The sequence below is a fragment of the Spinacia oleracea genome, chromosome 2, assembly GCF_020520425.1.
Source record: "Spinacia oleracea cultivar Varoflay chromosome 2, BTI_SOV_V1, whole genome shotgun sequence".
In the NCBI taxonomy this organism is placed as follows: domain Eukaryota; kingdom Viridiplantae; phylum Streptophyta; class Magnoliopsida; order Caryophyllales; family Amaranthaceae; genus Spinacia; species Spinacia oleracea.
In genome coordinates, this window is record NC_079488.1 from 107,942,436 (window position 1) to 107,954,090 (window position 11,655).

The 11,655-nt window shown below is 37.9% G+C and overlaps 1 protein-coding gene across 4 annotated transcripts; it reads right to left on the minus strand.

The window, feature by feature from the left end:
* Nucleotides 1-79: 79 nt before the first annotated feature.
* Nucleotides 80-10,995, minus strand: LOC110782215 (lysine-specific demethylase JMJ29). 4 transcript variants are annotated; one of them, XM_056837722.1, is made up of 12 exons: nt 9,734-10,995; nt 9,527-9,642; nt 8,555-8,654; nt 8,329-8,464; nt 6,332-6,395; nt 5,532-6,249; nt 3,521-3,841; nt 1,557-2,006; nt 1,293-1,365; nt 1,051-1,136; nt 635-754; nt 80-544 (listed from the first exon to the last, which is right to left on the minus strand). In XM_056837722.1, exons 1-12 carry the CDS (start codon nt 10,841-10,843, stop codon nt 365-367), a joined length of 3,474 nt encoding a protein of 1,157 aa, XP_056693700.1. In that variant the 5' UTR covers nt 10,844-10,995; the 3' UTR covers nt 80-364. The 4 variants fall into 4 exon arrangements, with proteins under 4 accessions (XP_056693700.1, XP_056693701.1, XP_021842033.2 ...); XM_056837723.1 differs by having other exon boundaries at nt 80-511; nt 8,329-8,470; XM_021986341.2 differs by having other exon boundaries at nt 8,329-8,470.
* Nucleotides 10,996-11,655: the final 660 nt, after the last annotated feature.

The window sequence follows — 11,655 nt, forward strand, 5'->3', positions numbered from 1 at the left end:
ACTTCTCTTTCTTTATGTTTGGAGACCCATCGCCATTGACACTATAAGAAAGATTTTTCCGTCCGTTGGTAAACGTTGCTACAACAAATACTAGTAAGATAAAATAATGGAAGAATTACCAAGTATGCAAATCTAATTCTACCAAAAAAAAAAAAACAAAAACTTCGTTGTTTAAAGTACGCTCCCAAGACATGAAATATAAAATTCAAACATAAACAAGCTTATGCCACCAAAAGATTATAGAGGATGTAACACCTTAACTGCAGTCTATCTCCCAACAACTTTTCCGGTTATATTTCACATCTTCTGATCTGAAGGACAGAAGGATCAAGATACAGTCATTCACAGCATTGGCATAATAGCGTTAGGCTACTGGTGTAATGTCTTCCTTTAGTAATTCGCAGCTATCTCTTTTTCTTTTTCCAAAACCCTTTTTCTTTTTCCAAAAACCTTTTTCTTTTCTTGATAGGTCACTGTGTCTGTAAGAAGACCCGTCCAAGCATGCAACAGCCTGCTTTACCGCATGAATAATAATTTTCTTCACCTATATCAGATCTTCCTCCAGAAGTTTAATTTGAGGAGATAGAGACAGGCAAGAAATATGCAATAAATTGCCAATGACAACATGCCATACCTCCAACTGACCCTCCTTAGCTCTGTGATTTCGAGGCAGAGTGCGGGTTTCTTCAGCCAGACGAAGACACTCTTGGACATTCTCAGGAGACACAAAGTCAAGCTCGACATTTATGCATGACTGAACAATAACAGACACAAAGAAAATAAAAAATGAGGCCAGACTTAACTAAGAGGCAGGTTTTGAATCACCATGAATAAAGACAAATACATCAAATGTAAGATATAGCAGGAGCCAAGTCTGAAACCCAAACAAATTCTTTTGTTTACTTTAAACCAACATGTTATCATCAACCAAGACTTCTTACATTCTTACATGAAATTTTCATAGGACTTAAATGTTGAATACCTACATTCTTACATGAAATTTTCATAGGACTTAAACTGAGCCTGCGGGAAGAAGAATTGAGATAGTACCTTCAAGTTTCTAATCTGATGAGGACAGCCAGCCGGAATGAAGACTGCTTCTCCAAGATTTTGAACGAATGTCCAAGGTTCGATTCCTACAAGACGACATAGAACTCAAGACAACAATGAGCAGCAACAACGACCATGATTGGATAAAAAAGGGTTTGAAGTAGAGTTATACAAGAAAAATTGACAAACCAGGTTGAGTAAACTGGAATTTGGATAGTCATATGGAAACAATGTAAACCTACCATATTCTTCCTTCAGCTTCGTTTTATGCTCCTTGGTCAAGTACATTGTCTGGTCATGAATAGGGTGAAGGACCTATATTCATTGAACGGGGTGAAATTTTAACATTAAATATCAAAAAAGTTATGGATGACTAAACATCATTACTGACAACTAATGGCTGTCTCTCTTGTCCTTATGACATATGCACATATTACATATTTCTTCAAATAGAAACCGAAAAGGAAGCATGCTAGTTCATTTTCATGAATTGAATATGATACTACCTGGCTCAGTGGGGAAGAATGAACGTGCCCAAATTCACGGTGGTGATGCGCCATCAGGTATTCTTGTAGCTTGGAGACATCTTCTCTGCGAAAGATGTCCCAAAGAGCACCTCCACTATCAAGCTCAGAATTTTCCATACTCCCAAATGCAGAAGCTGGGGTTTTACTGGCGCTACAATCATGTTCAGCTTCCAAATCTCTTATGCCCTCTGTTTGACCTTCACCCATATTATGGCATTTCTTAAAGATTTCACTTACGCTTCCAGAACACAAATTGGTAGCAGGACACTCAGTTGATTCCACACTTCCTGTTCTATTAGAGTCTTTGGGTAACTCAGTTTGAAAGATCTCCCCCTGATCCTGAGAAAAGTGCATCTTCTTCAATTTAGAAACAGCATTGAGGCTTCTGGCAGGCGAGGTAACTTTGGCAGAATGTGTCAAAATATTGACCTACAAATAAATATAAAATTGCATTTAGGCATTAAGCAGACTCAACATATCTCAAAAAGATAATGTAATCAGTAAAACCCTTCAACCCTCCAACCACATTTGCTTTCGCTAATGACCAATGTGATACACAAAACAATACTTGGCTGTAAAACATATCAAATCATCCACTTTAGTAAAAAGTAAAAAGCATATCTTAACACACTGCAAAAAAGAGTTCCTGATTAACCTACTCCATGGTTGCACAAAGTTTGGTATTAGTGGGATTGTGTAAACTGAAGTTCAGAACCTTTTACCCCTTCCCCGGGGCTCAAGGGAAACACAGGAAAAATATTGTCACATGGTTTGTAATTTGATTTTGATAAGTATTAATGACATTCTCACAAATATTAGCAATCAGCACCCATCAAGAATCAGCAAACCTTCCAGTGGACTCGTTTCTTTTGGCAACTGAAACCACCATCCTTTACTGTTTCACATTATTCAATCCATGCTTTATTTTACGCACCTAAGTTTTCAATCTAAACCCTACATCTGAAATTTAATTTTGATTCTTTAGCACATGGTCCATTTGGTTAGATTAAGGGGGGCAGAGGAAGTCCTATTCTGGGTCATTGGATGAGATGAACTGAATCGTAGATTCACAGTCATCAGCAATCAAAGTCGCATTTGACTGGATTTTGGATGTGAAACCTAATTCTTCCTTTCAGCATTTATACTATAATGTTGTTATAAAATTTAATAGACAAAGCTTGGTCCTGCTGACGGCAAAACAGTAGCCACAAATAGTAATTGTATGGACAATGCAACAAAGGAGTAAAGGACTTAAGATGGCATACTTCAAACCACATGCAGAAAGAGTTGTCCCACTCAAGACAATCCATATACTCAGTAACTGAAGCAAGACATTATTCTTTTCAGTTCTTTACACATGAGGATACATACACAGTACCCCAAAAATCCTAACAAATCGGTAATTTAGTAACGGAAGATCTCTATAGCTAATCAATCCCATGGGTAAACTTGTTCCTAATAACATCTCATTAATCACACAAAATGAACCAAGTTCCAAGTTGCAAGTTATCAGGATTCTATTCCACTAAACAGATACAAAATATTGAAAAAAGATACCCAAGTCCATAATGGAATCTCTTTGATTTCTAAATAGGATTTTACTGATCAAAACATGTTACGTTACTAAACGTTGGCTTCATTTGTAACGTCTCTATTCCTAGGAAATCAAAGCCCAATGATCAATGAACTAGCCCGTGTTTAAGTAGCCTGCATCTTGTTTAAAACTCTCTCAGTTGAGCTCACAGTCGAAGCAAGAAACATTAGGCCGTTAGTTAAAGTAGCTACAGTCCTGGCTGCAGTCCCATTATCAGCAATTTAAAGCATAGAAATACTAAGCGGTTATTCATGTTGCAGGCTATCTCAAATTTTTGTTTAAAAGTTATAGCTCAAAGAGAGGTTCATAAAAAAGTTAACATGCAAAATAAAATTAGATGTAAATATACCGCATCAGACATATTATAATGCAGCTTGGTAACAGAGTCTCCACGACCCAACTCTTGGGAAAGTCCATAAGCAATATAAGTTTTTGGATGCACGCATGCTCTTGAACGCAACTTGGAAGCTAGGTTCAGAACTCCGTCCATGGGATGTGTGTACTCCTTGAATGGTAATGCTCTAACAATTTCAACATTATGGCGTGACAAATGCTCCTTGAATTCGCCATCAGGCGGCCATTCCTTCAATTTCAACATGACAGGCCAACCAGCATGGTCAACTTGACCCTCTGAATAATTTTTGAAAAATTGACGAATATTGACATCAACCTATAGTACATAGAAACCCTATATCAGCCACGTAGAAATCCAATATCAGCTACAAGTGCAAACAGAAGGCAACACACAGATCTTACCAATAAAAACAAAGCGTTAATGCAATTTTAAAATTTTAGTCTGTTAAATATCGAAATTTGACAACTTTCTGGGCACGCAAGAAGTAGATCTTCCATCCTTGAGGTAAATTATTACTCCGTACCTCTTACTTTGTCATGGTGTTATCTTATCGGTGCCATTTAGAGTTAAATTTGACTGATATCTGGCATGGCAGGCCTGCAATCTTCAGAATTTTCAATGTACATATTAACTACTAAAATAATTACCAGGACAAACAAAAAAAGGATCCCCGCCCTTCATGAACTAAAACCAAACACATTTTCAGTTTCAGCCCTCTTCTATAGTTCAAATTAATCCCTTCAATACTTCTTTATGTTTCCACGGTTATGAACTTAGACTCTAGATGATTTCAGTGCCCATATAAATTATGAACTACAAACAGACAGGAACCAGCAACATACTCCTGAACCAGATATTCTGCCTCCTTTTTCTTTATCTACTCACTTTCCATTTAGGGTTGTTTTCTTTTGTTCTACACATTTTCACGACAAACACCCTTTACTATCTTACCTAGACCTGTCAAAAATCGACCCAACCCGAAAACCGACACAAATCAGACCCGAAAATACTGGGTCTTGAACATGACCCGTAACCCGATTTTATCTGAACCCGAGCAACCTGAAAAGTAATGGGTCAAAACCCGACCGAACCAGTTTTTGACCCGACCGATTAAAAATCATTGTATTTATAGTAATAAATGAGATTATGAGGAACTTTAAGCATAGTAAACACGTTGTTTTTACTATTGTTAGGTGTAATATGATTTTAATTTGAATTATACGCTATTTTGTGGTTGAATTTGACTAAAAATAAACTTGTGTAGGAAAATTTGTTAATTTGCGCCTATATTTGTATATTTATTACCTAAATTAATGAAAATACGATACGCATTTTAAAATCTCTCAACCCGTTGGGTCGACCCGAACCAAAAAGTTATGGGTCTTGAACAAGCATTTGTAAACCCGAACCCAAAAAAATATTTTTTACAACCCGACCCGACCGACCCGTTTGGCAGGTCTAATCTTACCCCACTATATTAAACTTCTCCACTCTATCTTAGTAATCTTACTTTACAACTTTTTCGTACACCCGACCAACTTTTTCGTACACCCGACCACCTTTTTTTATTCCCTCTTTCTTACTTTGATCACCTTTTTCTTACACCTAAACTATGTTTCTACAGTAACTGAGGCAAACAAAAAAACGTGGGTAATGCCTTCTTTTAGAATGAGCATGCAGTAATTGATAAAGTATTGAGAAAATGCTGTGATAAACCCTGAAGCTAGTCAATAATCCTATGCGAATATGCGATGGCTCCAAATCAACAGGGAGATTAAACCCATGGTTTCCAGCAAAGCACAGGAATTCCAAACATCAAGCATATCAAGAATCCTGAGGAAGCTCCGTATCAAAAGAGCGACCAAAGATGGATAAAAAAAAAGACATTACAAAGGCTAAAACATGCTAAACAGGAAACATAAAGTTGGCAATGTGGCAATGTAATCAATTTAAATCAGTGAGATGTATTAGTTTGTTCCTAAGCTGCTAGTAGCATAGTACTCACCTCAGACCAATCCAAGCAATTAATAGCTTTCAAATTCAATAGCGTGGGATGCTTGTTGTTCCTAATTTGACGGACAGCACGCCACATTACCATTGGTTCCCAACTTAATCCAGGGGCAGTCTCAAGAACACTCCTGACGATTATTGGTTCTCCTAGGGCCCAATGCCACTGAAAGTGTTTCAGATCTACGTGTTGGGTATCTCTGGCATCTGGACAATAGAGACAGTTGTCATTCCTGCCTTCTCTAGAAGCGCACTTGCGCAAACTACTTCCAAAATCACCGCCATAAGCAGAACCAGAACAGGAGCATTCAGTAGAAGCATGGGGTAAATTTTCATTTTCCCAATTTGTCACTACCAGCTCTGCTCTCTTCAGCAATTCTGAAACCAATCCATCTGACACGACAGATTTTAATTTAAGAAGTGCACCACCACAACCCTCACATTCTGATGGGGGACAACTAAAACTACCATTATCATTTACTTTCCAGTCTGGTTTCGCCCTAGTTTTCTCTGACTGGACAACAGTTTTTCTTCTTTTACTTTTTCTCCTGGTTTCATCAGAAGAATCTTCACCATGCGTAACATATTCCATTACCAACTCTTCACAGTATTGCAGATTTCCAGCACGAACCTCCCGACAGCAAGTCAAACACAAATCATATGCACACTTTGGGCAGCTTCTATAAAAATCAACTATTGAAGCTTTGCAGTTGCCGCTGCACAACACAGCTGTATCATGCATTGAAGAGTGAAAACAATTCATCAAGAACAATTGCACTATAATGCAAAAATATTTACCAGTATAAACGGTCATTATTTTTGTAAGATACCGTTTGAAGTTTCACTTCAGATGCTGGTATACCTGCAATAATAAAATCAGTCATAAACAATGCACCAAGTATCTTCGTTGAACCAAGTTATAGGGTATGGATCCACCATGAACAAAGAATATGAACTATGAAGCCAAACAATAATCTCCATAATCTCCAAGCATTCTCGACGAAGATAAGCATCAAGTGTTTACCAACAGAATCATCCATTTTCCCTTCTAAGCAAAGTTACCACTTGACAGAGTCCCCAATTTCAAACACTGTCCATTGTTGAAAGAAATGAACATCAAATGAATCTAATAAGCAGTGTACTAATACATTCTTTTAAGAAGGTTCCAATGACCGTAAAACATTCAGAAATTCAGCTAATGGCAGCCGCCATACTCTTAGTGCACACGTCATTAGATAAGACAAAGCTTTGTGGTTTACATAAAAAGACAATTCTTGGTATAAGGATACAATAAGTAGAAAACTAGGCACTTTGAGAGAAATAGCCAAGTCCACTTCTCAAAAATCAGCTGCAGAAAATAACGGTGGAGAAACATTTTTCTATCATGGAGTTCCTTTTTGCTATAGTCATGGATGAATTGACGAGGTCAATTCAAGATGGTATACCCTGATGTATGATGTTTGTAGATGATATTGTGTTGATTGATGAAACCAAAGAAGGAGTGGAAACTAAGTTGGACTTATGGAGACAAACTTTGGAGTCTCGTGGTTTTAGGCTGAGTAGAAACAAGACAGAATATATGGAGTGTAAGTTTAGTGGAGTCTAAAACAGAGAGACGGGGAGACACGTGCGATTACCTTAGATGGGAAAATTGTCCAAGGTTCTGAGATGTTCCGCTATTTAGGATCTATTATCCAAAAGGATGGGGAATTGGATGGGGATGTGGTTCATAGAATCAAATCAGGTTGGTTGAAATGGAAAAGTGCCACGGGATTCCTATGTGATTCAGGCATGCCCCAAAGATTGAAGGGAAAATTCTATCGCATGACAATTCGACCGACTTTGTTATACGGCACAGAATGTTAGGCAGTGAAACATTGTCATGTGCATAAGATGAATGTGGCGGAAATGCGCATGTTAAGTTGGATGTGTGGCCATACAAGAAAGGATCGATTGAGGAATGAGATTATTAGGAAGGAAGTAGGGGTTGCACCGAAGTTTAAGATGATGGAATATCGTTTAAGATGGTTTGGACATGTAAGAAGAAGATCAAGTGATGTCCCGGTTAGGAGACTAGAAGGGTGGCAAAGTGATAGGATTGCAAGGGCTAGGGGAAGACCTAAGAAAACTTGGAGGAATGTGATTGAGCACGATATGAGCCTTCTTGCGACTGAGGAAAATATGGCGTTAAATAGGACATAGTGGAGGGAGAGGATATACGTTGATGACGTTATTTGACTTATTCATCTACCATTTTGACTCTCTTAGTTTACTTCGTGCGTTTTGCAATTTTTTTTTTTTTTTCAAGGCTCACTTTTTATATGCTATTTTCAAACATTTTGTATTAAGGCTCACTTTTATATGCTATTTTCAAATGTAAATTTTGGTTTTTATTTAAATTTCTCGTTTTAAACTTTACTTATTTTTACTATCCCATATAATATTTTTTCTGTTTACTTTCATTACTTTCACTTTCCCCCTCTTCCTTGTTTACTCTTTTAACTTCCCGTTCCTATCTTGTTTGATCAGTCACATTGACGATCTCCTATGTCGATTCATAGCCAACCCCAAATCATTTTGGGAATAAGGCTTTGTTGTTGTTGTTGTGGAAAAAAACAATTTCCACAAATTTACCCTAGAGTCCAGTACTCAAATATAAAAGTGCATCTAATACTCTCTTATGAATACTTTTCATACAATTACATGACTTCAACCTACGCAATAGCATCCACACAGAAGAAGTATCAAACTGGAAAAATAAGAAGTCAATCTTATTAGAAGAAAAGATGTGATACCCTGTATTTTGGCCTCTATTTCCTTTTCTGTCATCTGTTCCTGATTCAATTGCTTTAGAAATGGGAGTATAGTCATCAACAGTTTCTTGGAATGCAGGATTTCTTCTTCTTTGCTAACTTCAAAATAAACCTTCATCTGTTTCTGCAAAACTTGTAAAGATGCAATTTATCATATAAATAGTAAACCAGAAAAAAACCTTCACATAGGTCAGATAGTAAAGAACACCTTTATAGACCCCTCCATCCGTAAGCATGACCTGCAATTGCAATTCTGTAGGCAGACTGGGCAAGCCTGAGCAATCTGCACCTCTGTCATTCGCGGATACCTGGTCCACACAACCAGCATCAGGAGAGTTCCTCCAATACACTTATTCACGTGAAAACAATACGTACAGTTTCTCTCCAATTTTATAGATAGTTGTCAAGGAACCAAGAAGAATACAATGAATATTGTTAAGGAACCAACATGGATACATGCGAATATGGTATTAAAAAAATTGTTCGAAGCTAATAAAGGAAACATGTAGGGACCTCAGGCCCAGTAAATTCAAGACAAAAGAAAACTGTGACATTTTAATGTCACAACTCGTATATGGATCTCGTCTTAAAACTTTTTAGCAAATTCAGCAAATTGTGCTAGAGACCTAGAGTCTTAGCTGATGATACTAACTTGTGTAACTATGAAAATTGGTTAAAACATTCATCATGAAACCAGACTGAACAGCAAAATCAGGGAAATTGAATCTCAGCAAAATGTGATATCAAAATAAGTTCACTATTAAAATAAATTCCTAATCTTGCTGAGGGAATTACCTTTGTGCACATAAATTAACTATGAATAGAACAAGCAGACGGTAAATAGTCGTAAGAAGGTAAGAGCCACAAACGGTATCAACATAACAATAAAGGGTGTGGCAGGAAAAGACATCATAAGAGCAGTGTTCATAGCCCTGCTAAATAGAAGATGCATAAATGGAGAAGTACTTTAAACATCCTTGTCATATAAGGATGTAACTGGGAAGTAACTCATTAATCACCACACAGACATTAATAATTACTTCCAAGTTATCTTCTTTGTTTTAAGCAGCACTCATTCGGTTGACAAATACATAAGCTGCAGAACAGATACTTGAACAAAGAAAGAGTACCCAGTAAATCTGTGTGCAACTGAATCAGCTCAAAAATAAGAAATACAAACCAGCTTCCTATGCATGGAACGCAATATCGCTTGGTCTTGCACTTAGTGCACCTTACAACTCTTCCCTTGTCATTCCTCTGGCACTGATGACACATATCAGAATCGATCTTGATCCCCTGACAACGAAACAAAAAAGCAATTCAAAAAGGGATATAAATTTGAATATAGCACTCCAATAATAGCAATCTTTGAGTTTAATTATTTTACATTCTCGTCAAATATACGTGGCTTTGGTTTTTTCTCCTGAATTGAAATACGAGTTTTGTCATTCCTGCAAGCCTTAGTTGTGTCTTTATCCACCTCTTTCTTCTCAGTGCCATTTTCACAGGTGTTCTCTGCCCTTTTATTCTTTCCACCACTTGTCTTACTTTCACTCTCAGCCACTTCTTCCTCCTCCTCAGAAACATCTTCTCCCTCTTCTTCTTCTTCAGAAACTTCTTCTACTTCTTGCCTTCCACATTCTTCCTCCTCCTCCTCCTCATCCCCCTCCTCCTCCTCCTCCTCCTCCTCCTCCTCAGAAACTTCTTCTACCTCTTCCCTTCCACATTCTTCCTCCTCCTCAGAAACTTCTTCTACCTTTTCCCTTCCACATTCTTCCTCCTCCTCATAAACTTCTTCTACCTCTTCCCTTCTTATTTCCCTTCCAGATTCTTCTTCCACATTCTTCTTCCACAATCTTCTTCTTATTAAAAAATCCTTATAAATATGATCCTCACATAATTTGTGACCTTCAACCTTGGGCATTCTACACCTCCATAACCTCCCGTTCTTTCTCTTACAAAGTTCTCCTTCATGATTACTGTTATTATCAATATTATCATCATTTTCCTCCGAATTTTCTTCTACATTAATATCATCTACTGGCTGATTACCCCTCCCCTTCTTCTGCCTCCCTTGCTTCCTCGAAGTCCTTTCGTCTTCTTCTTCTTCTTCTGCCTCTTCTACTTCTATCTCTTTTATGTTTTTCTCTTGGATTTCTTCATTTTCATCCTCCTCGTTTTCCTCTTTTTCCTCCTCTTCTTCCATTTCATCTTCTTCCTCCTCTTCGACCTCTTCTTCCATTTCATCTTCCTCCTCTTCTTCCATTTCATCTTCTTCCTCCTCCTCCTCCTCCACCTTTTCTTCTTCTTCTTCTTCTTCCAGCTCGAATACCTCGAGCACTGCAACATCTTGTTCTTTCACCTTTTGCTCAGACTTTCCCCGTTTCAACCCAACCTCCTCCTCATTATCAGTTCCATCACTATCGTGGGGAATGCAACACAGTTTGGTCTTACACTTAGTGCACCTAACCACTCTTTCCCTGTCTTCCTCAGGCATTGATGACACATACTTGAATCAACCTCAAACCTTTTATTGTCACCCAGACATTCTTCTTCTCCTTTTTTACTCTTACTGACGATCTCTTTTACTTTAGCTGATATTACCTTCGAGGCAACGTTCTCTTCAAAATTTCGAGATTCAGGACAAATCTTGATCTTTGTCTCTGGAAACAAATATGAAACAATACGTTCGTAGCACCTTCTATGTCCCTTGCACCCACTACAGTCACACCTCCCTATTCTCTCACATTGTGGTTCATTCCATGGAACTTCCTGTCTTTCTCTTTTCTTACTACCATGAAATTCTTCATGATTATAGCTTTCAACACCAACTTCCAAAATTTCCTTTCCCTTACTACAATGATTTCCTAGGCACTTTCTTCTTCCTTGCTTTTCTTGGCAACCCATTTCTCTAGGGGGGAGTTCAACTTCTCTCTCCTCTTCCACTTCTTCATCTTCACTTACTTCTATTATGATTTTCTGGGCACTTTCTTCTACAGTCATTTGGCTGTTAGTCTTCCTATTATTCAACTCCCTACTAGCAACTTCCTCTCTTTTGGATTCAAGGGACACAGTTTTCTTTTTCTTTTTCTTCTTCTTCTTCTCCTTCTCAGACATTCCAATTTCTCTTCCTTCCTCAAACCCCTTCCTACCCTTTCGCTTCCTCGAAGGCCTCTGCACTTGATCATCATCATCTTCTTCATCTTCATATATCGAGTTTCGAGCAGAATTACGCCGTCCCCTCGAAGCATCACCATTGTCAAAACCTTCTGTAGCCTTCTGAACCTGGGAAAACTCAGCACCTTTCTC

Excerpts from the sequence above, each read along its gene's own strand:
- LOC110782215 (XM_021986341.2), bottom strand. The coding sequence starts at position 10,843 with ATGCCTGAGGAAGACAGGGAAAGAGTGGTTAGGTGCACTAAGTGTAAG. Across the intron at positions 8,471-8,554 it reads GGATGGAGGGGTCTATAAAG|AAACAGATGAAGGTTTATTT; the intron begins GTGTTCTTTACT and ends CAAGTTTTGCAG. Across the intron at positions 6,396-8,328 it reads AATAGAGGCCAAAATACAGG|GTATACCAGCATCTGAAGTG; the intron begins GTATCACATCTT and ends TTATTATTGCAG.